This window comes from Tachysurus fulvidraco, chromosome 1 (assembly GCF_022655615.1).
Source record: "Tachysurus fulvidraco isolate hzauxx_2018 chromosome 1, HZAU_PFXX_2.0, whole genome shotgun sequence".
Lineage (NCBI taxonomy): Eukaryota > Metazoa > Chordata > Actinopteri > Siluriformes > Bagridae > Tachysurus > Tachysurus fulvidraco.
Window position 1 is genome coordinate 33,283,338 of NC_062518.1, and position 27,888 is coordinate 33,311,225.

Below are 27,888 nucleotides of genomic sequence, written 5' to 3' on the forward strand. Positions count from 1 at the left end.
GTTAGACAGTATAGTAGAAGCAGAAGTTTAATGTGCGTGTCTAAATCAGTATGCGTTGAGCTAATTATAGTTACATTTTGGAAAATATCCTTTAAGCATGTTTAATGATAATCAAACTCACTTTACCATGGTTTACCATGGTTACCATGGCATCTATAAAAACATATTTAGTGTGAAATAGTTGAAGCTAATGAAGGTAAAAGCTTCAGAGTTATATTAGGATGCCTCATTTGAAGTCAGTGATCTCGAGCAATATGTATTTTTACTTATACAGCAAAACCTGGAATCTGTTCCCAGTATTTTTTCTAGGAAAACAGTAAATGGAGCAAATATGCTGGAAATATTAGGGAGGTCCTGGAAGAATGGAAGAATGGAAGGCCTTTGAGACTGCATATTTTACCTTACTTTCTCTTTATCTGAAATCACACACATTCAAGCTACCTAAAAGTATTTTACTTTTATTTCAAAAGGGGAATAACATTGGTGAGGCTAACAATCATCAGACACTTAGGATTCACTTTGTTCTGAATATGAATGGTGTGTTGATATGATTGTTTTCCATATAATCTTTTTCATTCTACTTTATTCTGAATTAAAACTGTCATCTCAAACTTAGCTGGACAGAGGAAGTGGAAGCCTATACAATTCATCTCTACAATTTTAACACAACCTGGTTAAGTAATGGTTTGAGAGTGAATGTTGTATTTAATGGGAGGTGGAGGATATTAGATGTTGTATTAGTTGATGTATTACAACTAATAGTTGTATATTACAAGTAATTAGTCTTTTAATGTTAAGGTTGTCAGCAAATCTGAGATACTTTTCCATCATTGAAAATGTCCTGTAATATAAACACTGAAAAATTATTTGACTGTATGTGGCTTGTCTTATAGGACCCAAAAAAATGCTAAGATGATTAACAGTGAAGTGTGTTGTGTGTAATGCAGCTGCCTGTATGGCATGGATTCAACATATTTACAGTTTAGTCATTCATCTTCACTAACTGCTTTATTCAGATCAAGGGCGCTGTATATTGAATCTCTTCTTTATATTTTGGGGAATAGTTCCTGCTAAGTTCCGTGTACACACTTACTGGACTCACTGAAGGAGAAAGGGTATGAAATGGGTTTTTATATAAAAAATAAAGACTAAAAGATATCCCCATTCACTCTCGAGTATAAAATATCTCTGCATTTTAAGTACGCTTGAAATTGTGATACAGCATTGTGAAAGCTGAAGCCTGTGTACTGGTATATCTTATTAGGGCAGTGGTGGCTCAAGCTGTTAAGGCTCTGGGACAAAGAACAGGGTTCAAGCCCCAGTACTGCCAAACTGTCATGGCTAACCCTGTGCTCTGACCCCAACCTCCAAAGATGGGATATGTGAAGAAAGAATTTCACTGTGCTGTAATGTATATGGGACAAAGGAACTTGAACTTGAAATAATGGCTTCTATTCTATATCTGCTGTAACAGACTATAAATTCACATTGTTTGATCCTAATGCTTCCATTATGATTATATAATAAATACAAGAAGAACCAAACAGGATTGTTTATGGCCAGACTGGCAGACATGATGTTCAGAATTTATGCCTTTATTGGTATGAACCAGCAGACACAATTGTAAACATTTTGACTTAAACAGACTTAAACAGAAAATTGCTTACAGTTGCTACAAAAGTAGATATCAATCATCAAAAAACAGTTATAAAGTGAACAGCAATAAAATGTCACATTTTATACAACATTTCGCTAATGCATTCCATTTCATTTCATTTTTATATTTAACTGTGATGTCTACAGGTACCAGGTACATCACTCACTCTGTTTCACCCTGGCATATGGAATGGTCTCAGGCACAAATCTAGCTGTTTTTTAATATCATCAGCATTGTCTTAAAAAAAAAAAAAGTACAGTACTATACATTTCCTTATTCACCAGAAACTAAATAATACAAGATGTTTAATCCCCAACCATATATATGTACAGTATTTTGGCAAAAAAACACAGCAGGGAAAATCTTACTCAGTTGTGTTTTTTAAGGCTCATGGTGTTAAAGGCTTTGGCTGTTGCTTGTGGCTGCTGGTGTGCCAACCATGTTCTCCTGTTTGTCCCTGCATTACCAGAGCAAATGGTAAGGTGCTTACATGTGTCACTGCATAATAACATCAGGCTCGATGTTGAAAAGCAGATCATCGTTGCCTCGCCGGACTTCCAGCAGCAGAGCTGTGTCCTCCATCAATGCCTCCTTCAGTTCACTGGTGCTGGTTAACGGCCGGCCGTTCAGCTTTACAATTATGTCGCCATCCTTTATTCCCCCTCTAGTGTTTAAGACAAAGGATAATGAAGGACTTCAGGTTTAACAACGTAAATGGGTCTGGTGATTAATACGTGGAACCACAATTTTTGAAGATCATAAGATTGCATTGTATGTTATCTCCATTCATTCATGAAACAGCCTCATCATACCTTACATTACAGCAGTGTTAAAAAATAACCGTTTCAATTTGTCAGAATTAGTTTAATTTTTCCATTTTATTCTCCTATATTCTGTTTTTCTGTTGGCTCAAAAGTTTAAAACACAATCAGACAAACAAAACAGCAAATTCAGAAACCTCAGTGTTAAATCAGAAAGGATAAATTCTTATTAACCTTACATGCTCAATCGGCTACATTTACATTTCTGTTACATTTCTCTTACATTTAGCAGACTATGCAAATGCTGGGAACCCAATAAAGGATGCCAAATTATTCAGATAATAATTATACTTTAACTTTATTAAATAACTTTGATAAACTGTAAAAGTGTAAAATAAAGTAACTTGACATAAAATAAGCAGCTTGTGCTCAGCTGATCCTTACTTTTGTGCAGGAGAGTGAGGAACCACCTCATGGATGTAGATTCCACTGATAACATCAGGGAAGTCTGGGTTTAGCTGTTTCAGCTCGTCTACAAGACTACAGAAACACAACAATAATACTCAACAAAAAAAAACTCTATTTTAGAGGATACTGAGCAGTTCCTTGTAGTATAATGTGATGTTTGTCACCATTATTGGTGTGGGGAGTGTTTTGCTCATCCAAAACGAGAAGTATGTAGCAAACCAAAATGGACATCTAATCATCATGACCAGATGTTCTTACTGAACCTCCTTTTCCAAAACAATAGGCTTGTATAAGGAGTTGTTAATAAGGAGTTAATATTTATTTGGTGCTCTACCCCCTGTGCTGCTATATCAGCCTGCACTCTTCGATTTCCCCAGTAGATTATGGACAGTGGCTTGTTGAGTTCATTCAGCCATTATTAAGGTCAGGCACTTGTGATAGACAAGAAGGGTCAGGGTTGAGGTCAGGGCTCTGCGAAAGTCATACAAGATCTTCCACATCAACCTAGGTAAATATCTTTATGGCTCTTGTTTAAGTTTCATCTTTAATGCTACAGTATACAGAGACATCCTAGAGTTCAAAGTGTGTATTTTTTTTCTGTGTCTACATACTTTTCTCTATATAGTGAATAAAAATAAAATAGATGAGAAATCCACTCACGCTTCAGTTATAGTGAGCATGCGGATTCCAATGAAACGCTTCTTTACTGATCTCAGTTCTGAATGAAGCACAAAAACAACACAAATCGGTAAATTATTATTTATTAACCATAAACCTGCACAAACTAAGAGCTGTAATATGTGGACACACATTAAATGTTGTACCTTTGCTTTGCTTCCCCATGGAGTCATTGAGGAAGAGCGTTATTCTGTCTGAAGGAATGGCGAAGGAGATCCCCGCTGCTACCTTGAGGGTGTTGATTCCAATCACTTCCCCATCCTAATAAAATTTAGATCAATGTAAAGGTTAGAATAATGGCATAACATTAAACAGCACTGATGAGTTTCATGATGTTTACATATTAGTCTAACAAAATAAGCTAGAAAAAGTATTGAATGTGCTTGTGTGTACAGTATGTTAAATGCTTACGAGGTTGACAAGGGGGCCGCCTGAATTCCCATACTAAAGAAAAAAACACAAATTTTCATTTTTGTTTGGTTTAGATTAAATAATCAGATACTCAAATCCGGGTTCAATTGTCTCACATTTATAATTGCATCAGTCTGGATGTAGTCCATGTCAGAGTCCCGGATACCCAGTTCTTTGCCATCTCTTTGAGCCGTGCTGACAATTCCTGTGGTCACCGTATTCTGCAAAGCAAACGGACTCCCAATGGCAACCACAAACTCCCCAGGCCGCAAGTCTGCCGAGTGACCAAGCAACAAGACTGACAGTTTTTTCTGTCAGAGAAGAAAGAAAAAAAGGAAGAGAAAGAAGACAGAAAATAAAAATTTGGTTAAACTACTGCCATGTGGGTACTGAGTTTATTTCAATAGCATTTTCTATCTCTTAAACAAAAAAATCAAGTGTACACAAATCTGCCAATGTTTGGTGTCAACGGTTTGATTGTTTAGTCTTGTACTGGAGCTATGAAGCTGATGTGCCAACTAGCAATATAATAATCTTTAGTTAAGCACTATTTGTGTCTAAATTATTATACCTTCTCCAAATTGCGTCGAGTGTCAGATATGGGTTCTGAAACTGTATATTGCACCGTTCATCAATAAATATGGACAAAAGTACACTAAATAGTTAAAAGAAGTGGTAACAGCCAGCTTACAGTTTGGTATCATGAAACTTAAGCATTATACCCAAGCAACAGAAGTTAGAAGCTTTAGATGCTGGTTAGCATTGATTCCAATACTGTTTACCTACAGATGGTGTTACATATCCAACCAGTCTCTTAGATCTTGTGATATGCTTGGTACTGAACTGAAGGCTGTAAACAACCTTCGTTTCCCTTGCTTAACCTACACCAAGTAAACTTTATAGTCACAAGAAATTGTATATCTTTACTAATTATCTACATTTGGGGTGCAGGGCAAATTGTACCTCTATTCTTCAATTGGCCGTTTGCCAGTAACAAACCACTAGGGTGAGCTGTAACATGCATTTCATCCAAAACAGATGAACCCAGCAGCCAATAGTATCTTTTCAAACTGCTGCTCATGTTGTCACACACTTGGAGAAAAGCACAATCCTAGGCTAGTGTTGCTGTGATTTACAGAGGAGAGGGTGCATGTGCAAATTTTGCTGTCACAGATGGATATAACCTTGCATATGTGCTTATAAATAGGATAACGAATATTAAATGTGACATCCATGCAGAAGACAGTTTAAAATGAATTAAACCAATAACAATTTGCATCAAAGTGTCATACAGTATTCACCTGTGAATTGATTTTGATGGTGGCGATGTCAGACTTTTTGTCAATGTCTTTAATTGTAGCATCATGTACATCTCCATTGTGCATCTGTACTTTAAGCTGTTGATGTCCTGACACAGGCGTTGTGGTGGACACGACATGAGCATTAGTTACAATCAGGCCAGTCTCTGAAATCACGAAGCCTGAGCCACTTGACAGAGGTACAGTCCGGCCAAACAGCGGGTGGCTGCGGATTAAAGGTCAACATTATCAGTTAAATTGTAATATTGTTGACACAGATAGCATTATTACACACGTAACAGAAAAGATGAATGCCCACTTTCCATTTTCCAAGATGCAAAACACAAAACTACATAAAAAAATTCAGACCCATACAAGCGCAAACTCGGTGGAAAAACAATGATTCATGATTTTAATGATTCAGGATTTTGGTGAATGGAAACTGTCTGTCTTTTGACTCCTTTGTGTCTGCTTAACATCTTTCTTTTCTAACTGTCTGTAAGTCAGCAGACTTGGTGAGAAACAGCTGTGCTCTTTCTGAATGTCTCAGGAGGCATAATAGAAAAAGTGCTCAGTTCTTTCACATTTCTCACCTCTTTTTAAAAAAATATTTACAAAACAACTGAGCAGACTAATTTCTGCTTAATGTCAAAAAGGTAGCCTTTACCGCCAATGTCGCAAACACTCCTAAGACCAGGAACAGAATATTCATTCATTCATTCATTTTCTACCGCTTTATCCAAACTACTCGGGTCACAGGGAGCCTGTGCCTATCCCAGGCGTCATCGGGCATCAAGGCAGGATACACCCTGGACGGAGTGCCAACCCATCGCAGGGCACACACACACACACTCATTTACTCACACATACTACGGACAATTTTCCAGAGATGCCAATCAACCTACCATGCATGTCTTTGGACTGGGGGAGGAAACCGGAGTACCCGGAGGAAACCCCCGAGGCACGGGGAGAACATGCAAACTCCGCACACACAAGGCGGAGGCGGGAATCGAACCCCGACCCTGGAGGTGTGAGGCGAACGTGCTACCCACTAAGCCACCGTGCTCCCAGGAACAGAATAATTGCTGTTCAAAGTACTGATTTTATGTATGTCTTTTTTTTTTATAGCATTTGCACAACAACCAACCTCCACTTTTTAAATTCGTCTGTTTTCTATTAAATGCATTTATTCATAATAAATTTGGCTTGTAAAGTAAATCCCACGCTGAACATACCTTAGAAAGAGTTCCACATGAACCACAGCTGGAGCGATCTTTTCCACCACATCAGCAATGAAGTTGAATTTATACCTTGGGCTGTTGGGGTGTGTGGGACCTATACTAGCAGAAAGAATTTGTCATGTTAATAAGCACACACCACTGTGGCTTTTAAAGGCAGCTGAAAGAAGTTCCCTCATGCTGCTGACCTGAGAGCAGTTTTACCATATAACTGAATAGACAATGCTAGTCTGAAATCAACATTTAGTGAAAACAGGTTTCCGGAAGATTTTATAACCCTTAATGAGTATAGTAATTAAACAGCAGTCATTAACTAAGCAGTTTAGTATTTATAGACAGCGGAGGTTATATTTACTGCAGGACCAGAGGGCAAAGTTTTGGTAAAGTATTTTCAAACACAGGAACTGCTAGTCTGTAATTGTATAAAAACCTGCAGGTGGTTTCTGTCCTGTTCAATGTGTGTGTGTGTGTGTGTGTGTGTGTGTGTGTGTGTGTGTGTGTGTGTGTGTGTGTGTGTGTGTGTGTGTGTGTGTGTGTGTGTCTGTGTCTGTGTGTGTGTTTGTGAGAAAACAACTAACTTTTTTTTAGTTAAAAAAAGAGCTGAAAGTATTGAGATTAAGGTAAGAGTTAGATTTAAGTGTAGGAACAGCATTAATCAGCTAAATTAAATATGGAGAACATATTATGCCAATGGAAGGTCACATGGATAGTAAGACAAGCATGTTTGCATGTGTGTATGTGTGCATTCATCTGTGCCCTGGGTGTGTAAAATTATAGTAATTAGACAACATTATTTTCTGCACACAGACTGCACCCAAGTTGACCGCTGTTTCCTGTGACTGCCTTGGCACACACACTTTAGGAGGGGGCTAGAAGGGGGCTAGTGAGACACCCATCTTTAAAGCAATATGTCAAACAGTATAATGTTAACAGTACAAATTTATAATCACTTAATACTGTCTAACTGTAACCTCTAACACCACTCCAGAGGTTTACATTTCATGGCTTGTGCTTTTTGCTTTAAGTGCAGCATATATTTGGGAAAAAGAAAAAGAAACAAGAGGTCTTCAAACTCTGGCCAAAGTATAAATTAAGGATTGCACATTAAAAATTATCATAACTGCAGTAAATCATATGCAGTTGTTTAACATTTACCACAACAAGCAACCTTTTTTTTAAGGTCACATTCCAGGGTAACTATATCACTTAGACTTAGCCTTAAGGGGAACTGCAAAATTAAGATCTTTTATGTCACGGTGGCCGAGTGAGCCAACCCACTATTCCAATTCCAATGTGTATACTCTTTGAGGTTGCTCTATTAGAGACTATATAAGAAAAAGAAAACCCAAACCTTTGCAGTGTCAGCCACGCACTAGCGATTTACTCGAGGTTAAAAATTCCATAAGCTGTCCAAAATTATCTCCTCTAACTCTCCAGTCTAATTTTCCAGTCTGGTTGAGGGAAAAACCATGCATTAGTGGTCCAGTTGATGGCACTTGCTTGGCTACCTTAATAGAAGGGGTGCATGAGAGTGAGATATTTAATACACTAATGAAAAATTCTGTGTTTATGCTTGAAGTTTAGAGTATTAGTTGTACAGGAAATTATGTCTGATGATTTTTTGGTATGTTTATAAGGAGAATTATAGAGAAAAGGTTGTTCTGCATGCTCTTTGCAGCTATTTAACTTTGCAGATAATCATTTCCCCCACTTTTGGAAGGTCATATGAATAAATTGAATTAAAATTAAATGTGCTTATCTGTTTCCTTGACCTTTTTTAGATCCTAATCTTAATTCTAAAATGTTCGTCAGTAATTACACTGTGAAAAAAATTAGAATATTGAAGGCTGCAATTTGATCATATCTCTCTCTCTCTCTCTCTCTCTCTCTCTCTCTCTATATATATATATATATATATATATATATATATATATATATATATATATATATATATATATATATATATATGTGTGTGTGTGTGTGTGTGTGTGTGTGTACTGTATACACCCTTCTGTTCACTGGCTTTCAGAGGGAAAAAAATATTTCAACACCATTACACAAAGATCTTTATAGACCAATAAATACAACCAGATTGGAAAAATTTCCACTATAAGAAAATTTTGTTTAAAAACATAAGTGGTGAGTAAACACAGTTTGTCTGTCAGACAGCTCTTCCTGGGAAAGGAGGTTCTTAGGCACCTGTAAAAACGAGTCAGCAGCAGCACAAAGTCTGTCTTTATAATAATATCCCACTGTGCATGACTAAATTAGACCGACAGTCAGGAAGGATATGCCATACCTACTCAGACAGTAATCTTGCCATCTTTCTGTACTAATAATCAGTAATTGGATTGTTTAAAGTTAAGAATACAGTAATTACAGAGATTTCCATCTGTCAGTAATCACAGAAGTTATCTAATTTTGGTTAACAGCTAAGGTTGTTCTTTGTGGGTAATTTTTTCTTTGTGTCTAAAACAGTGGCACTAATAAGTGGCTTAATTCGGGTCAGTCTGCAGTTTAATGGTTGTTCAGAAAATTGCTAAGACTTTGATAAAGTGCTAGATGGCAATCAGGCCAAAAGTTCACCTTGCATTCAGAATGACCTGGAAATTCATGACTAGTCTGGAGGGTACAATGACCTCCTGTATTCTAACTGCCTTCTCATATGATGACTCTACAGCAGTAAGTCAATGTTATTGTCTGGTCTTTTACATGTCCTTGGAGGCTATTAATTCAAGCAGCATTCTAGAAGGATTTGGTCCCTTAAATTAGGGGAAAATATCTAGCTGCTAGATATAATAAGCACATTTGTATTCACGTCTTAAAATCATATATATATATATATTTGATACTGTTTATATGGGTTTTTATTTGGTGGTGATTTCTTGCATATATGAAGAACCAGACTGACTGGAGTCACCGCTGAACCCCAAGTCATTTTTAAACATCCCACTGAAAGATAACCATTTGCTGGTTTGTTAACTAAAATATAGTTTGTGACTTATTTAAAACCCACAAAGTACTGCTCTCTGCTTCTCTTGTGAGAAGGCATATACATACTACAGACGTTTTTCTTGATTATTGTCACAAAAATACTTAATGCTTAATGATCTCAATAGAGCTGAAGGTTGCTATAAGCAAATATACCACAAGCCCATTTTTTATTATTTTATTGTGTGAGAATTTGAATCTTCCCTGAACATCCTTAAGAATGTGTCTTACATGAGTGTTGCCTGTCCTCCTGTGATCACAGCATCTAACAATTGAAATTAAATTTTATTTTGTCCTTAGCTTTACTGGATACAATAGCTCCTGCTCCAAAACCAAAAGGTTAGGAAGTGAAGCTGGATATTCTCCATCTCCTTCTATGAGCCTAAACCAGTCCCTACCAATGAGGTGCTATTCAACCTTCCACAACAAACAGTAATCCTAACTGAAAGAAACTGAGTTGTCTCCACACACTTTTGATGCCCAAGTAGGAGGAGCTGGGGCAGGTCCAAATCCACCCCCTGGACTTCTGGTGCTGGTGGTATTTGTACAAGTTTTCTGTGAGGGCTGGCACACTGCCAGATGTCCCTATGCTTACAATACGCTTTTCCCCCTTGACTATCTGATATTAAATTTGTAATTCATGTGATCAAAAACCTTTGAGTGTTGGAAACTACAGCAATTATATAACACAGTGATGTCATAAAGTGCCACATTCTCTTAAAGTGCAAAAGGTTTCTTGCAATGGAAAAGTAACTTTGCTCTAGATATTAGTAACCGCATGAGATGACTTGGCTCCCTTTGCACACTGTACATACTGGTGCAATAAAAGTGTGACAGAGTGATTGCTTACCTCGGCCACTATCGCACGAGCCCTTGTGCACAGAGCTCAATCCCGGCAGGCCTTGCTGCTGTGCTTTGCGGCTCGCGGCTTTAAGCTGGCACACGTTAGCGTACGTGTTGCCGTCGCTGGCGCACACCTTGGCTCCGTAGCGGCACTGACACACACCTTTAGAGAGCCGTTTCCCTGCTGGATGTTTGCACTCTAGCCCGTCTCCACAAGGCAGGTCGTGCGCGCGGCCGCACGATTCACCCTCGGCACCCGCGCACACAAGACAGCATCCGCAGCGGTCCGGCACGTAACCGCTCGGGCAGCTCGGGCTCGGGCACGCGCTCACATCACAGCGTGCAGAGCAGGCTTTAGATTTGGGCTCAGCACAGACCACGGATCTGATGTAGAACAAAATAACGGCAGATAATACAATCACACGCATTGTTTCATGTAACGAAGGAGGTAGGAAACCAGTGAAAGAAAAGAAGAGCAAAAAGAAAACTACAGCAAAAATGTTTAGACTGAGATCATAGTCTAATGACAGAAGTCTTCATTAGTGTCCATAGATGATTCTTGTCTCCACAAGCGTTTCTTCTTGCACAAAAATGCAATGCAAAAAATAATACAATGTTTGATCGAATAAGTGCAAATTTTTACTTTGCATTAATTAAAGCTTAGATCCAAGTTTAGGACGTGTGCTGTGCGGAGTAAACAGACGGTCCGGCCGGTCTGTCTGAAAGCAGTGCTACAGAACCGCAGCTGTTTTTAATGGAGGAGGAGAAAGCAGGGTTTCCAAGCGCTCAGCCCACTTTGCAACCATGCAAAGCTCCTGAAAGGGGTCCTAAAGTGCACATTTATCCACGAGCATGAGTGTGTTTAATGGTTGCACTTAAAAGAAAAGAAAAAAACAATTAAAAGTTATCCAGATCCATGCATTTCTGAGAATGATCACAAATTTCAACATTGTGAATTTTCTAGTTTGCACTTTTGCAAAAATAAAAAAAAAAAATCCCTGATGATGCTATAGCACTGTTACCTCCTTCCAGTCTTGGACTAAAAAAGAATGTATGTGTTTTTTATAAGAACGTGATGAGGTCTTGTGGTGTTCTCACATGGCTGCCTCTGTTGTGAAGAACGGTTTATGGTCCATCTGAAGAGCTCATTCCAGACACCTATGCAACACATGTTGGTCATGTCGTGTTAACACATACACACTTGCAAGTGTCAGAGTTTTAGCTTTTGGTGTTTGCTTGGACAGAGAAGAGCAGTTCAGGATGACTTGTGGGATCTCACCAGCCATGAAGATATTTATTTGAAACTGTAACATCAGTCATTTTCAGCACTTAGTGAAAACAGAGCATCTCTTTGTTTTCACTTGATTTCAGGGGGTTAAACCGATGTGACTGAATACCCAGGCTCAATGCATTAGTGATTTAACAATATTAAAGCTGTGCATGCATTAAAGCAGGTTTTTTATATTATATGAAGAACTAAATGTCCATTTCTTACTGAATGTTTTTTCCAACAGAAAATGTAAAGGGGATTTACACTGGATACTCTGCCTGATATAAACAAAGTTAAAATTTATTTTATATATGTTTTTAGTGCAAGCAGCTGCTCTGAAGGGCTTAGGATTTGCTCTTGTATCTGATCTTTCATTTGCGTGTTACATAAGTACCATCTGTAAAACTTTGTTATCATTTAAAAGCCAGATCCAGATGTATGTTAACCAGAGCATATTATTCCAGTCTTGTTTAGGTTACACTTACATTTAAAGCATTGCCCTTAATTGTCTAGTTTCTATTAATATTCATTGGTTTATTCTTTCTTTCCCTCTGTTTGAGGATGTGGTATTTTTCAGTAATCAATCTGTCATGGTCAGGGTTCAGTTGAGTCTGGATCCCAACCCAGGAATACTGGACATGAGGCAGGAATACACCCTGGATTCACTGAAGGGCAACACACACACCACACACACACACACACACACACACACACACACACACACACACACACACACAAAATCACATTTTAGCAATATAAAAATGTAGTGACTTTAGCTTGCCAAATGAAATAATGGCTCATTAAAGGCTTGAACATGTACATAAACAAAGATGCTGTATTTATTATTATTATTATTATTATTATTATTATTATTATTATTATTATTCAATTTAATGTGGATTGATTTTTTTCAGTCATGTGCTTCAATTTTATCATTTAGTTGTCACTTTTAAAATTGACTCCTGGAGTGATATAAGGAAATGTTGAATCAGTTAGAATTTCTGACTTCAAATATTAGTGAGCCAGTCAACACACATAAAAGTAAATGAACCACTACACAAAACATCTGGTCAGAAGACTGTAAACATTACAGTGTTGTGCTTCAGTTCAGTTTAGGTTTCTGTTTTCTCAGTACAGTTTGATTTTTCTAGCTCGTCTCCTGCAAGGCGGTGATCCTGTATTGGGATGTGGTGCGAAAACACTGGTCTGGTGATAGGTTGATGCGGCGGATATTGAGATCAGCAGCGAAGGCACGGGCCCGTTGGTAGAAGTGCAGGGAAAGCTCACGATCCATGAGGAAGTTGTGGTAGATAGTGGCCAGGCGAGTGCACAGCTCAAGCTGAGACTTTTTATTGCCAAGGTCCATGGCAGCTGCCAGGGCAAGATGGTAATAACCTGCTGCATCAAATGGGTCCTGAGAGAGCAGAACCAGAAGATAGAAATACAGTAAAGAGTCTTATTTATTCAATCTGTATCATGTATGGTTGAACAAATCAGCCTTATGTAGATGTCATTGTGAAATCTCATGATCACTTTATGTGGTAATAACATTTATTCAGGACTTTTCATTTTGGTTCAGCATCTCTTTTTACTTGCAATTCATTAATTCATTCATTTATCCACCTATGCTTCCATCTCCAGAAAATATTTACCAGGGTACTGATTAATTCTGAGCCTAGTCCTGGAAAACAGTTTGTGAGATAGGAATACACCCTTGATGGGTCCATTGTAGGGCACCATAAAAAAGGGGGCAATTTATTACATCCAGTTCAATGGCATGTTAGTGGATTGCTGAATGATCATGGAAGTGCCAGAGAAATCCTGTGCCGACAAGGCCAGAACATGCAAAATACCCAACAGTCCTGACCTCGTGAGTGAACCAAGAACCATAAAGTTGTGAGGTGGCAAAGCTAAACACTGTGCCTGAGCATTTTTAATATCATCTACATTAAATAATGCAATTACAGAGTACACACAGTAGGTCGACTGGTTTCCAATTATGTTTGCATGCCTATGCTGCCCTCTTCTGGTTGGTCTTTAAGACATAAGCCTTGGATGTGGTTCTTACCTTTAGATCATGGAAGATAATGTCACCTAGAGTTTGATAGACTTTGACATAGTACAGAGCTTCCTCATCAAACTGCATGGGTGAGGGACAGAGTGAGAGCGCCTTGAGGAAGTGGTGCTCAGCCAGCTCAAACTGACTCAGGCAGTGGTAGAGCGTAGCCAGCCGATGGAACGCCACACGCACGTTCAAATGGTCAGCTACAAGCAGATAACAGTTCAAAACAATGTAATGAGGCAATCTGGATAATCTGATTAAATTAGACCTGTGTGCACTATTTAATGTAATTGCAAAACCAATTGTGTGTTGTGCAAAATGTATCATTTTCAAATGGAAAATAAAAATGGTTTGTATTGAGAAATGGAAGAATGAAACAATCACTATAAAGTTCACTGGGACTGGACTGACAAAGAAGCTTGGGAATTGAGATGGAAAAGAGAAGAAGACAAACACTGAATACAAAAGGATTTAAGTTTATTTCTATATACTAGGAATAAGAGTCCCTAATTTGTTTTTTAATGATTGTGACCATGCACCAGTTCAATTAATTTAGCCATAACAATACTACTAACTGCAGAACGAAATCACTCTCTGAAATTTATTGACGCCTAACTGATAAAAAACAAATTTACATTTCCGCCATTTAGCAGACACCCTTATCCAGAGAAAAGTTTTTTTAATTCAATTTATATAACTGAGCAATTGATTGTTAAGGGCTTTGTTCAGGGGACCAGCAGTGGCAGCTTGGTGGACCTGGGATTTGAACTAATGACCTTCCAATCAGTAGACCAACACCTTAACCTCTTGGCTACCACATCCCCAAAAATGCCCCAACTGGTGTTTGAGAGTCGAGAGAGTTTGTGTATGTGTGTTACATACCCAGATTGACACTGATCTCTAATGCAGACTGTGCATACTCCAGAGCTTCTTGATACTGTCCCAAATGGAGCAGCAACTCTGCTAGCTTATTACACAACCTGAGCTGACAACGCACACTGCTTGTCTTCACTGCTATCGGGAGAGCTCGATCCTGACAGACAGGGACAAACACACATGGCTTTTATACTATACCATACATCAACACCACATAATTCTGTTATACATTTATAGACTAATCACACATGTACATTACACATCCTTTTGGAAGATAATGTCAACCTAGCATTAATAAAATGAAAGTTTAAACATAACAAATGTTAAGATTTTTAACATCACTATGATAAAAAGTACAGCAAAGAACTAAGAAAAAGCTGAGGGATATAACAGTTTCAATTATCACTGTTATTTCCTTCGGATGTGTCACCTATAGCTGAACAGCATATAGCATGTAGAATAATGTACCATGTGTATGAAATAATTCTCAAAAGCTGTCAACTGATTATCTAAATCCCTAATGAGTTTAGTGTTCACATTTAACATATTTATTCTTTCCAGGAAGGTTTTACCAATTACTTATTGTTTTTAAACCTGTTTGACATTGCAGTATTATTATTCCCTTTGCTTGTATAAACTTACTCTGTAGAAGCAGACAGCTTTCTCTCTATCCTGTGTGCTGTTATAGAACATGTCCCCCGCCACCTCCAGCAGCTCCACAATGAATAGTGTGTCTCCTGTACTTAAAGCAATGTCCTGCGCTACCTGTCACAAGAGAAGAGAAATGAATCTAATGAGAGGAGTTTATTTAACAATTTTGAAAGGAGTCTCGTGTCTTGTGTTACACTCGGACACATTTAAGTCATTTTCTCATGCCATTTGCCATGTCTATCATCAGGGGGTTCACACCACGAAACTATGCATAATGGTGTTAAGGTTTTGCCAGACAAGGGCAATTTTTACTTTTTTGTCTATGAATTTTTTTTCTGATGTAATATTACCTGCACATAGAGATCCACCAGCTCAGTCTGTTTGAGGATGTGGTAGATTTTTCCTGCCTGAAGCCATCCGTGAGCCTCTTTCCTCTTTGTCCCCATGTCGATGTAGATCCCTATGCTTCTTTTGGTGTAGTCCAGAGCACATCTATTTGCCCTGAGATAGAACAATACCAAAAAGCAGGTTTAGACTGTTCTAAGCTACTGGACCTCCCGGCTACATTCTGTCACATCAGAAATAAATATGAACTCACTTCTCTGTACCCAGGCTGAGGTACAGCAGACTGATCTTTTCCAATATCTCTGCCTCCAGGGTTCTGTCTCCTGTCTGCTGAAGCAGGTTCAGCTGGTGTTCATTGTAAATGATGCACTGAGCTTCATCAGGACATGCTTCGCTGTACAGCATGCAAAGGTGGCGGGTAGCTTGCAGCTGGCCTTATTACAGGAAAATAATTAGGAGATTAAATTACATTCGTGTATATATAATGCAATTGACCAATATCTCTCTCTCTCTCTCTCTCTCTCTCTCTCTCTCTCTCTCTCTCTCTCTCTCTCTCTCTTTTACAGTTGTAACAAGCAAAATGAAACAATAGTTTATTTTTGTTATTTTTAAATACTGATCATCACTAGTTTGAATGTTGGAATGTCATTTATAGAGAAACAGTAAACTATAATTTTAGAAATGTTGACCAGCTATTTCATTCCACCAACCCCAGCTTTAATACATTTTTATTTGTGGGTAATAAACATAAAAAAATGTCTTCACAGTGTCTTCCCATTTTTTTTTTAAATTTATTGTTTAATCTTACTTCATGTGTACATAAATCACCTCAGGCTTGCTCATTGGAGAAATCTAAATCTAATATTAATCTTGAACTTTTTATAATATTCTGTAAATCTGCTCTGAGACAATGAGACACTATGCAAATAAAATTGAATCAAATAAAATATTTGTAACACTTTTCCTAATAACATTCCTCAGAACGAAGCACTTTCCTTACAGACGTGGCTGTTCGGCTTTTTTCTAACATTCCATTTTAGAAAAATGGACAACAGATATTACTGTGACCTTCGTACCAACAACAAATATTTTATTTAATAAGCAATATTTTATTGTGATGTCAGCAACACTAATAAGAATGCCAGAAATTTGTAAATTTTCATAATAATTCTAAAATCACAGACAATCTCAATATCATACATATTTCAAATAGAGTTGAGTTGTTCAGACGCTAACTCTGTTTATTCCCACTCTTAATGTGGGGAGGAATGTGCACAAGAGGGCTTATAAAAACAGTCAAGTTTTATCAAACTGCTTTTCATGTGGGTCACCGCATACCTATACCAGCATGCAGAACATATAACTGATGGATGTAAATGACATACTGGGCAGTTTTTTTTATTAGAAACTGTCTAACTTGTACCATTGTAATGCAAACTTTCATAAAAAATTACTCAATGCACTTTTACCAACCGATCATTAAGCCTATATCTATATTTTCACTAAAAACAACTTGTAATAAACAAAATCTATTCTATCTCGATTTTTATTTACACAGCTAACCAAATAAATATTTACATTTTAACAGATAACCTTAATAAAACAGACTTATAAGAGACGTTATAACTAGTTATGCAATAGAAGGAAAATTATTTACAAACTATCTGTTGTAACTCAGAAATCTGGTGTTTTTATATAAGATTTCTTCCCAGTATCATATTAGGGAGTTTTTCCTTGGCAAGGTTGTTGCTAATTAGGGATCCATTTAAATGTAAATTTTATATTCTATATACTGAATTAATAAATTCCTGTAAAGTTGCTTTGCGACATATTCCATTGCTAAAGCGCTACACAAATGAAATCAAATAGAACGGAGTTAATCAGAACTGCTGATAATAATAATTGGTACTTACTCTCTGAGTTATCATAAAAGATGGAAGTCAGCAGGGCCCACTCATAGTAGACCTTTCCTTTCTCACAAAAACCCTGCGAAACATAAAACTTTCCAAGCGCTAGAAGCACAACAACAAAGTTCAGCTCATGATCTTCATCCTCTAGCTCACAGAACAGCTCTATTGCCTGCGTGAGCTGTTCTTCTGCTACCCGTTTCACATTGGCCTGTAAATTCAAGAAGCCCAAGTTTGCAAGTGCTATGGCCCAGTTGCATCTGTCTTCAAACTCCTCACAGACATCGATTGCAGCACGGAAGTTCTCTGCAGCTTGTTTGACATCACCGGCATGTCTCAACGTGATGCCACGCATATTATAAATGACACCCTCCAGCCGGGTTGTACAGTGCTCGGGGAGGGAGGACAGGACTGAGTCCAGGACATCCAGAGCACTGTGGGGTTGGAGGTTACAGATATACAACCACGCCAGCCAGATAAGTGCAGCGCTGGCATCAGAGTGGCTGAGCACGGTAGCAGAGGAATGATTGAGGAAGTCACACATGTACTGAACTGCCCTTTTAGGCATGCCATGTTTGTGGAAGAGCCAAGACAGGCACAGGGCATAGGCATGTGAAAGACTGGGCTCCATGTCAAAAGATTCTAAAGCAGCAGCTCGAGTCAAACATGGAACAACTTGTGCTGGGATGTCTACACCATACAGTTCTCGAGCATTCTCTAACAGCAAAGAGATGCTGCAGAAACAATCAGTGACTGATGAAGACACCTGTGTGGTTGCAAGAATGAAATAAAAATGACATTTATGAATACAATAACACAGTTACATCACATTTATTGCATAACACCCACCTGTTGACATGCTTGCTGTGCTGAGCTCTCAGCTAGGTGAAGAAGACCGTAGTCACTATAAAGCCTTGCTAAAAGTAAAAAACCATGACTTTGCATCTTGTCACAAGTTCCAGGCATCTCATCTGCCAAAATCTGTAGCCGCTCAATGAAAGGCACTGCATTCATCCCTTCTTCAAGCTTCAGGTAAAATTTGGACAGCAGGAAACAGACGCGGGCTTCTGCAGATTTGTTCTGGGACAGAACTGCCTTTTTCAGTGCATACGTCAACACCTCAGGGTCTTCTGTGCCAGATAAATAGTTACAGTCTGCCAGTAATAAAGCAGCAAAGCGTTCAGATAGAGCAAGATACTTCTCTGCATTTTTTTGTGTTAGATAAATGAGGGCCAGGTTAGAGTAGATAGCAGAGAGAAGGTAGATGTCTGTGAAATAGTCTCTGGGTATGCTTAATGCTTCCTCATAATAGACACGAGCCTGGGAGAACTTTGACCTTCCTGCACACAACTGTCCCAAGAGAAAACAGATTCTGCTCTGTGCCCATGACATCCGTTTTTTTCTGGCTATTTCCCGAGCCACACCTAAATATGCTACCAGCTCCTCCTCATCACTATGGCCCTGGAAATGCAACTGGAGGAATTCTGGGTAGGCAGCATAGAGAAGCTGAAACTCAGGCTGATGATCCCTGCTGCTTAAAAAGGACAGAAGGGAATAGTATCCATCTGGACCGGCACCATCCTGTTCTGAACAAACAGTAAAATAACGGATTTCGTTGGGTGACGCTGTGGATCCAATCTGCTCATCTGTTTGGAGCCTCTCACTGTCTTGTGTCTGCTCATTTTGAAGATGTTCCCTTATTTCACCCAAAATACTGGTGATATTTATTTTTATGTCTGCATATTCACCGTTGCTGGGTCCATCTAAAGGAAGATAAACCTGGAGTTTAAATTATGCTGGATTTTATTCAGATTTTATTATTTATTATTTTTTATAAACCATTATAATTTATTAAACATGCATATCATACAAATCTTACCTACCTTCAATTGACCTTGCATTTGCTGAATCTGTCATAACAATGTAAATTAGAAACCAACATTTAGATAATTTGTTGAAGACTCATATAGACAACTCATAACAACTCAGTTGTATTATTATGGCAAATTAGTGTAATATGCACAGTTCAAATTTGTGGTCTAAACAAACAAACATATATATATATATATATATATATATATATATATATATATATATATATATATAGATATATAGAGAGAGAGAGAGAGAGAGAGAGAGAGAGAGAGAGAGAGAGAGAGAGAGAGAGAGAGAAAGAAAAAAAGAAATTTTTTGTGATAATTAAGTATTATCATTGAAACCGAACTAAAGTGACTTTATGATCGAAAAGATAATGTATCAGTCGATTAAATTCTCAGCTAAATGTTTACGTGCTTTGGAGCGAATTGCACAATGCGCATGCGTGATAGATTTCCGTTACCTGATCGACTCAAGTCAATTTTGAAAAGCAGGCGCCATCTTTCCTCGGTTAAAAGACTTAATGTGAGTACTGTTTATACATTAAACTTTGAGTTAAAAAATAAATAAATAAAAATGAAGCGAACCACAAACATAGACCTGGAAATTAAATCGATTTAAAAAAGTACCACAATTAATTAACCAGTGTGTTATTTTAAAGGCGACACGATGCTAATTTACAGGCTAGTTTGCGGTCAACGTTTTAAAAGTCGTTTGTGTTTTTCCCCAGGAAAAGGAAATATCACGGAAGTCAACGAAAATGAACGGCAAGGATTCATCACCTCAACCCAAATTCCCACTTCGTCGCTGGGAAGAGGCGCAAGGTAAAGATAAACATGAGGTGGTTAACGATTAGCTCTAAGCATTTTGTGATCCTGGTGTTAACCTGACTCTATTTTTTTTTTCTTTTTTCAGACGATGATTTGTTTGACCCGGATAAGTTGCTTCTATGCCCTTATGACGCCAACCATCAGATCCGAGCACGTCGTTTACCTTACCATCTAATCAAGTGCAGAAAGGTGAAATCTAGTGAAATCAATCTAAGTGTAATGCATGTATCTTCAGCAAGCATTTGATCATGAAAACACCGGGCTTGTGGCAGGATTACATCTTGTATTGGAAGTCAAATCTACAACATTAAAAAAAGTTTAATTTCTGCCCACACAGGCTGCTCAGCTACTTGTTCAGTCTTTTGTCATCTCAGTACTGGTGTACTGTAACTCACTGCTGGCAGGTTTACCTATGAATGCTATTCGTCCACTGCAAATGATCCAAAATGCAGCTGCACGACTTGTTTTTAACCTGCCTAAGTTCTCACATACTTCCCCACTGCTATGCTTCCTCCACTGGCTTCCAGTAGTTACACACATCAGATTCAAAACACTGATGCTTGCCTTAAAACCACAAAATGGACCAGCTCCCTCTTACCTCAAAGCTTTTATCACTCCTCGCACTACACCTCACACCCTCAAAGCTTACAGCACTGCTTGACTGGTCCCACCATCTCTTAGGGTAAGAGGTAAATATACAACAAGACTCTTTTTCTGTTCTGGCACCATGGTGGTGGAATGAACTTCTCTTAGGTGTCCAGACAGCTGAGTCACTGGCTATTTTCAAATGACGGTTAAAGACCTACTTACTCATGAAACACTTCAACTAGCACTTTCTTCCCTGTTTGTTGTACTGTATGTGTATTAGAAAGAAAAAAAAAACTTTGAACAGTGTTTTAGACTCATGGTATCTTAACTTAGTGAACCAGAGTTAATGCATCCAATGATAGAGACGAGCACTTTTGTACGTCGCTCGGGATAAGGGCATCTGCCAAATGCTCTAAATGTAAACAAAATAGTTAATATTCCAGCACGAATCAGTTCCTCTAGCTCTTGTATTCCACATTCCATAATCTTGTGGAAACCTTCAAAGATATATTTTTTAGGCAAATTACAGTATCATCATTGTGAATAATCTGTTGATGCATAAAGTATTAAAGATTAAAAATGAGTCCAAATATTGTTTTCAGAACAATCCACAGCTGGCCAGTCAACTCTGGACGTGCCCGTTTAATGCTCGTCACATCATGCCCAAAGAAGAAATGTCCCATCATATGTCTACATGCCTGAATAGGTGCTCTGTAAATACTGACTATGGTAATAGTTTTTATGATTTTGTGACAGACATAAGTACAATGGTACCCCGCTTATCGACCTTAATACGTTCCTTAAAACCGGTCGAAATGCGAAAAGGTCGAAGAGTGAATTTAATTATCCCATAAGAAATAATGGATACCCAATTAATCCGTTCCCGACCTCCACCGATACTCAATAATTAACAATTTTTGCCCCGTTTTTAGCAGTATTAATACTAAATAATACATAAAATAATACAGGTACATAAATAATATTGTATATAATTGTCACGGTCAGCGCACCTGCTTCGCTCTCCGACCGGCAACATAGAGACTCATCTCCAGAATATTAGTCGCTTCCAGACTACACCTTAGTGATGGGTGCTGGGAGGTGTAGTCCGGAAATGACTAATATTCCAGAGACGCCTCTCTATGTTGCCGGTCGGAGAGCGGAGCAGGAGCGCCGACTGTGACAATTATACAGTAAAAACTATAAATTAAAAACTTTACAAAAGTAACAAAAAAAATTATTGTACTGTACTTACTCGTTAAGTACTCGTTTTTTTGGACCCATATTTCTAGAGTATTTTAACAAATTTAAACAAAAAAACGACTTTACACTTTAAACAAGTTATTGTATATACAATAGACATGCACTAAATTTATTATATTGACCGCTAAATAACACTAATATTGTTCACAAACTGAAGTTTAATTTATGATAGATGCTCTCTCCATAAAGGCTGAGGCGAGACTGGGAAGATCCTTCCCCTCGCGCTACGTGGGTCGAGGTCGATAAGCGGGGATTTGGTCGTTCAGCGGGCGCAAATTTCGCTCAAAAAACTGTTCGCTAAGCGAAAAGGGTCGATGTCCGAGCCGGTCGATAAGCGGGGTACCACTGTAATACAATTTATGCTTCACCTTTACATTTATGAGACATTTATAAAACATAAATTTACATTTGTTTTACCCAAGTACAATGTTTTTCAGAGGTAACTGATGAGACCCAGTGCAAATTTCAGGTTCCTGTCAGCACCTGGACTATTCCTGTGTGTGATGAAGACTGGGATGAAGGTCAGCTTCTGTGCCTCTGTATATCACAGTGTCCTTCCTCTCTTCATTCTTCATTCATCACACTAGCCTATCACTAACTTATCACAACAACTCAAACAAGGTTTTCTGGTGGAAAATGGCAATTAATATTTGATTAAAAAGTTGTGAATTAAGAAGGCTCATAGGTAAAGTTTCTGATTAATAAACACTTCTCCACTATAGAAGAGAAAGAAGCAGGAACACCAGCAACTCCATTTGTCTGGGGAATTTCAACCTCACAACTCAGCCAAGACAGGTGAGCAAGATAAAACATCAGACTGTTAGCTGGTTTTCACACTGGGCATGTTAGCTGCAGGCTGAATCCGAGTATGATTGTTCCCAGTGCCCCGTAAGCAATGGTCTGGTTTGAGACTTGCTTCATTGTACATTTGTGCAACTGGGTTGATCTAATGTCATCAAAATCTCACACTGCCTTCTTCTAACTGCTCCTGTCTGTTTTCGACTCGCCATATACAAATAAGGCATCTCACCTCTTCTGTGACATACAACGTTTCCCAGACACTTGTGTACTGAAAACTATTAATGTCAGCATTGCCAAACATGCACATAGGATATTTTGCTTCCTAAACTATGAACACAGTATGAGATGCATTCATGGAAATCAAGAAACTTTTACAGTACAATTGAACTCAGACCACCTTCTATATGTACTTCCAAGTTCTGTACATCACTGTGTTTCTTAATCTGCTTTTACATTATGAATTCTTTATGCAAACAATGCTCAGTTTAAGAGTAACCTGCCAGTGTGAAAGCCCCCTCACTGGTCAAAAAATGTGAGTCTCATACTGAGACTTTGACAGCTGTGATACTCTTTAAATGTGAGAAAGTGATCTGGCTCATTTGTTCATTTTTTCCCCTTAGGACTGGGTTAGCTATGACCCCCAGTTTGCCCGCCGCTGTCAGAGCCCCAAAAGGTTTTGCATGGAAACTGGGTTTGTAAAGCTGAAGTTCTGTTTAAGTTCTGTAAAAGTCCTTTAAAATACTTTAATATGGTTAAACCACAAAACAGAATGAAGCAGCTTACCAAGTTTGTAGACTGTAGTAAGATTGCTTTGGCAAGTTTTCTTTAAAAAAGCAATAGTTTCTTTTTTAATCGTCTCTTGTTCCAGTTTGAAAATGTTCTTGTTTTCTTCTTTCATAAAGATTTCATCAGATCTGTTGTTTAAACAGAGCATACTTAAGTGACATTCGGTACACTTACACACACACATACTAGCTACTTTATTAGGAACATCTGTACATCTGCACATTTTAGCAATTGTTCAAACAGTCAGTCGTGCTGAAGCAGAGTCATATCATTAGGGGGATAGACTAGAAATTATATCACCTGTTCTCCAACTGTCCAGTTTGCATTGAGCTCACTGTTCCCTCAGTTTCATGTTCTTAACTAACAAGAGCAAATCCCAATGTAATAGTCCATCCAGCTATTTAAATTTGACTTCTCTAATCATCAAGCATATACTCCCTAAACTGATGCTTTGTTCTTTTTCATCCAACCCTGTATAAACTTTTGAGACTGTTGTGCAAGAAAATCTTCCACAAAGTCACCAACATCATTCATTCGTTCATTTTCTACGGCTTATCCGAACTTCATGGGGAGCCTGTGCTCAATTTTCCCCATTCTGATGTTTGATATTAACTGAAACTCTTGACCTGTATCTGTGGTTTTATGCATTTTGCTACAGATTTGGCTGATTGGATAATTATATGAATGAGCAGATGTGTTCTAAGTGTTCCTAATAAAGTGGCTGTTTAATTATGCATATGTATAATTGAAAATGTATGTGCATAGAGAGCTTGTGGCTATGTTCTGATTGGTCGGCAGCTCAGACAGAAGTCCTTTCTAAAAGGTTAAGATCAAAAGTGTGATTCAATACATTTTCATTTCATTTCCACATAAGCAGAAAAATCCATATACACTGTGTGTAATCATTGATGTGGTTTCCATGAGAGGAAGTTTATTTGCAGTTTTTGGAAGAAGCTTCCAGCATCTATAATGTATAACTATACAGAAAATCTACAATTTTTGCTCTGTTAATAAATAAAAAATATATCACTTGCACATAAGTGAGTGTTTTGTTAGAAGAAGAAAAAAATACTTGTGGATATGGTGTTAATGGAAAATATATTGTGTGTTGGTTTATATATTATGATTGTGTTGAAAGTGAAATGCATGTTGCAAATGCAAAAATGCAGGCACTTACTCAGAAAGAGAATCCGTTGCTTTTACAAGGCTTGTTTTCACAAGTCCTACATCACCAGTCCTCTCCAGCTTGCCCATGAACCACTCAAAACAGTTTACTAGTAGGCCTTTGATGATAATGCGATCACCAGCCTCAAAACTCAGCTCATCGGGGCCATTACCATCATACACCTCTGTAGCCTCACAGATACCTACATCTAATATATGTTATATTACTATATGTTCTATTAGTCGTTATGTCACATTATATTACAACCTTTCAACGTGCTAGAGCTTTCTGAGGTGGCTGTTTCCTTACCAATTTGAAATGGGACATTTGAGCATGTTTTTCCACTGCCTACCAAAACCCATTCAGGACAGGACTTCAGAAACCACCTAAAGCAAATGAGATTAGAAATGAATGAAATAGCAATGTGTGAATATTTACTGAGCACCACTTTACTTCACTTACTCATGAAATGGGATGACAGGTTCCAGTGCTGGCCGAGCTTTAGTCCCTCTTGATCCGTCTGCCAGAGATAGCACAGTCCAGCCCGAGCCTAGGAACGGAGGCTCAAACAGAGCAATATCACCTTTCTCAAGATAAAGATCACTGCCTGATGTGGAGCTGTCAAACATCTGATTCACTGTGCAACTCCCAAAAAATGAGCCTGAAACAGAACCACCAAATATTGTGCTGGTATCAGTTTAATAATTTATTATTATTATCTGACTGGAATTTACTGTAAGGAACAAGTGCTACCTTCTTGCATCAGAAAGCCTAAGTACATCTGATTAAGAGCCTCCTCATTAAATGACACCTCAATTCCTGAGCCTTCCTGGTCTAAAGCATTAAGCCAGAATTCTTGGTTCAAAAGAACATTCCCCAAACACTGACGTAGGAAACCTGGAGAGCATTGACATCCACACGGCAGACAGTGAAACTGAGGTATCTAAATGCTCACTGTATAAGTTTTAGTATTCTTTAAATCTTAATGCAAAGAGTTGAAAAAGTACAAACCCATTCTGTGGTATGTGGTGAACTTCCATATTTCTTCAAATGATTTAAAAGTGATGAATATGGTTCTTTCCTCACTGTTGATGGACACCAGATGAGCAGAGAATTCCTTAAAGATGGGGAAAAGGCTTTCAACATTTATGAGCACGTTATTTTAGTATGTTTAAGTTCTTTTTTTCCTTAATATTCACTCTGGTATACTGTTTTTTGTAACTTTTACACTGGGAAAACATACCGAGAGCAAGGATGTAATATTGCAGAGGTCAGCCTCCAGCACACGCAGTTTCCCGCACAGAACTTCCTGTGTGTTCTTGTCAGCAGGAAGCCGGTCCGGACCTTGTGCTATTGCCAGCTGAAGCCCCAACACTGCAACAGGAAACGGGTGAAAGTTAACTAACAGGCATTCTGTTTCTCAATGCCAACAATACCATCATCATGCAGAACACACATTATTTAAAATGTACTCTAATAAAACTGACATGGTTCACAACATATATATTTGCAAACTTGTGTGCAACCTTAAATCTGGTATTTGTTTTAGAACACAGTGAAGCCAGTTATCATAGGCCAAACTCTTTAATTCATGACTAATTACACTTGTAACATCATTTCAATCATGTGATTTTATAGAATTGTTCTGACAGCAGGGGTTAATCAGTGACAACAGATGTGCAGGGTTCAATGTGTAATTTCATTTAACCTGTGTTTAAGGATGTTTTTTCCAAAGCAATACTTATATTTCACAGATAATTTAATATAACAGGACACTGCAATTTATATGGGCTGTTTTAAAATCAACATGTTAAAGAGACAGTCACTGATTTTCATTTAAACTTATACCAACACTGGGTTCTATGTGGTGATTGGGTCCATGACTAAATAGCTTAATAACACTTCTCTTCTGCCCATTTTAAATAGAATTGCTTCTAACAATATGGTAAACTGACCAATTGGTCTGCTGGAAACACAAATAAATCAATCTGTTTCTTTCTAATCTAGTATTTCAGAATGATAAGTATTTTAAGATTACTTTTGTCAGAGGTTCAGGAAACAGCAGGAATCTGATCAGCGTTCATAAATTTAGTAGTTACCTGTAGGGATTTTGTCTTCAGAAACTGCTGGGGTCCCCTTTACACTCCCTGATGTTCTTAAGGGCTTATTTTCTGAAGAACAAACAGAAATGTCCTTGTGAATGAATTATGAATTGTGACTAAAGAGCAAATAAACAAAGTATATTTATTTGTCTATCCAAAAAAATTATCATCTCAGTACTTCCATAACTTACATTAGAATGATGTTATCCATGTACAAATGCACAGAAACAACTATAACCCAAAAAGTGCTAAAAAATACATTTATGATTTACCCACCATGACTTACCTATGTCAAGGCTTTTAAACATGTCTTTATTATCCAGATCATTGCTGTTGTGCTCCACAGACAATTCATGTCGGTATGGTCCAAATGTTTGGCATCCCGAGTTCACCCTTAAACTCGCCATGTTCTGCTGATCCATAGTCAACATCAAAGTAGTCTTCATCAAAGATCCATGAGTGCCATGTGACAGTGGCTACGTCCAAACCATCATCCTACCTAGTACCTACCTTGCTAAATAGTATGAAGTGCTTTGGTAATGCATGTGGAGGCTACAACCTACTAGTATATTTAGTATGTTAGCGTGCTGTATGGGAAGGAGCCCATGTCATGCGCAATACTCCAGGATCCTTGGATAAAACGCAGCTCAAAACTCAAGGATATTTTACACTTACTGATACTTTACACTTACTGAAACAAACAAAGGTGTGTGATCATGAGTTAGAAAAAGTTCTCCCAGTAAATTGCAACTTGCTTTAAATAAATCCGTCCACGAGGTGAAAGTTTCTTGTATTTGTAGAGTAAATGTCCGTTTTAAACAGAAGTGACCTTGGTGTCTTTTGTTGCTTAGTTAATAATCACTAAGTGAACAAACAGGGATTTAAAGGCACAAAGCGCCAATGCAAATAATCAATGACGACCAAGTGGCGCACTACAGTATGTCATTTTAACAGAGGAACAATGTCAGCATTTCCTTTTCCTTACTTTCTTACTTAATTTACTGCTCAAAAAAAATAAAAAAATA

The 27,888-nt window shown here is 38.0% G+C and overlaps 3 protein-coding genes across 3 annotated transcripts; 1 reads left to right on the forward strand and 2 right to left on the reverse strand.

The window, feature by feature from the left end:
• Positions 1-1,565: 1,565 nt before the first annotated feature.
• Positions 1,566-11,071, reverse strand: htra3b (HtrA serine peptidase 3b). Its single transcript, XM_027134470.2, has 9 exons — positions 10,353-11,071; positions 6,509-6,608; positions 5,277-5,499; positions 4,092-4,286; positions 3,976-4,008; positions 3,711-3,825; positions 3,547-3,604; positions 2,863-2,958; positions 1,566-2,321 (listed from the first exon to the last, which is right to left on the reverse strand). Exons 1-9 carry the CDS (start codon positions 10,771-10,773, stop codon positions 2,153-2,155), a joined length of 1,410 nt encoding a protein of 469 aa, XP_026990271.1. The 5' UTR covers positions 10,774-11,071; the 3' UTR covers positions 1,566-2,152.
• A 283-nt stretch (positions 11,072-11,354) lies between these two features.
• On the reverse strand, positions 11,355-27,799 carry LOC113635180 (SH3 domain and tetratricopeptide repeat-containing protein 1). Its single transcript, XM_027134465.2, has 19 exons — positions 27,150-27,799; positions 26,861-26,932; positions 26,005-26,135; positions 25,773-25,878; positions 25,515-25,658; positions 25,224-25,422; positions 25,071-25,147; positions 24,774-24,969; positions 23,594-23,724; positions 19,340-19,366; positions 18,306-19,219; positions 17,463-18,222; positions 15,803-15,983; positions 15,555-15,705; positions 15,196-15,318; positions 14,560-14,710; positions 13,684-13,880; positions 12,101-13,029; positions 11,355-11,503 (listed from the first exon to the last, which is right to left on the reverse strand). The coding sequence occupies exons 1-18, from the start codon at positions 27,307-27,309 to the stop codon at positions 12,763-12,765; spliced, it is 3,987 nt and encodes a 1,328-aa protein (XP_026990266.2). The 5' UTR covers positions 27,310-27,799; the 3' UTR covers positions 11,355-11,503; positions 12,101-12,762.
• LOC113635185 (gametocyte-specific factor 1) lies at positions 19,751-24,629 on the forward strand. The gene is made up of 7 exons (XM_027134471.2): positions 19,751-19,856; positions 20,062-20,155; positions 20,247-20,350; positions 21,352-21,478; positions 22,447-22,530; positions 22,732-22,804; positions 23,431-24,629. The coding sequence occupies exons 1-7, from the start codon at positions 19,767-19,769 to the stop codon at positions 23,507-23,509; spliced, it is 651 nt and encodes a 216-aa protein (XP_026990272.2). The 5' UTR covers positions 19,751-19,766; the 3' UTR covers positions 23,510-24,629.
• Positions 27,800-27,888: the final 89 nt, after the last annotated feature.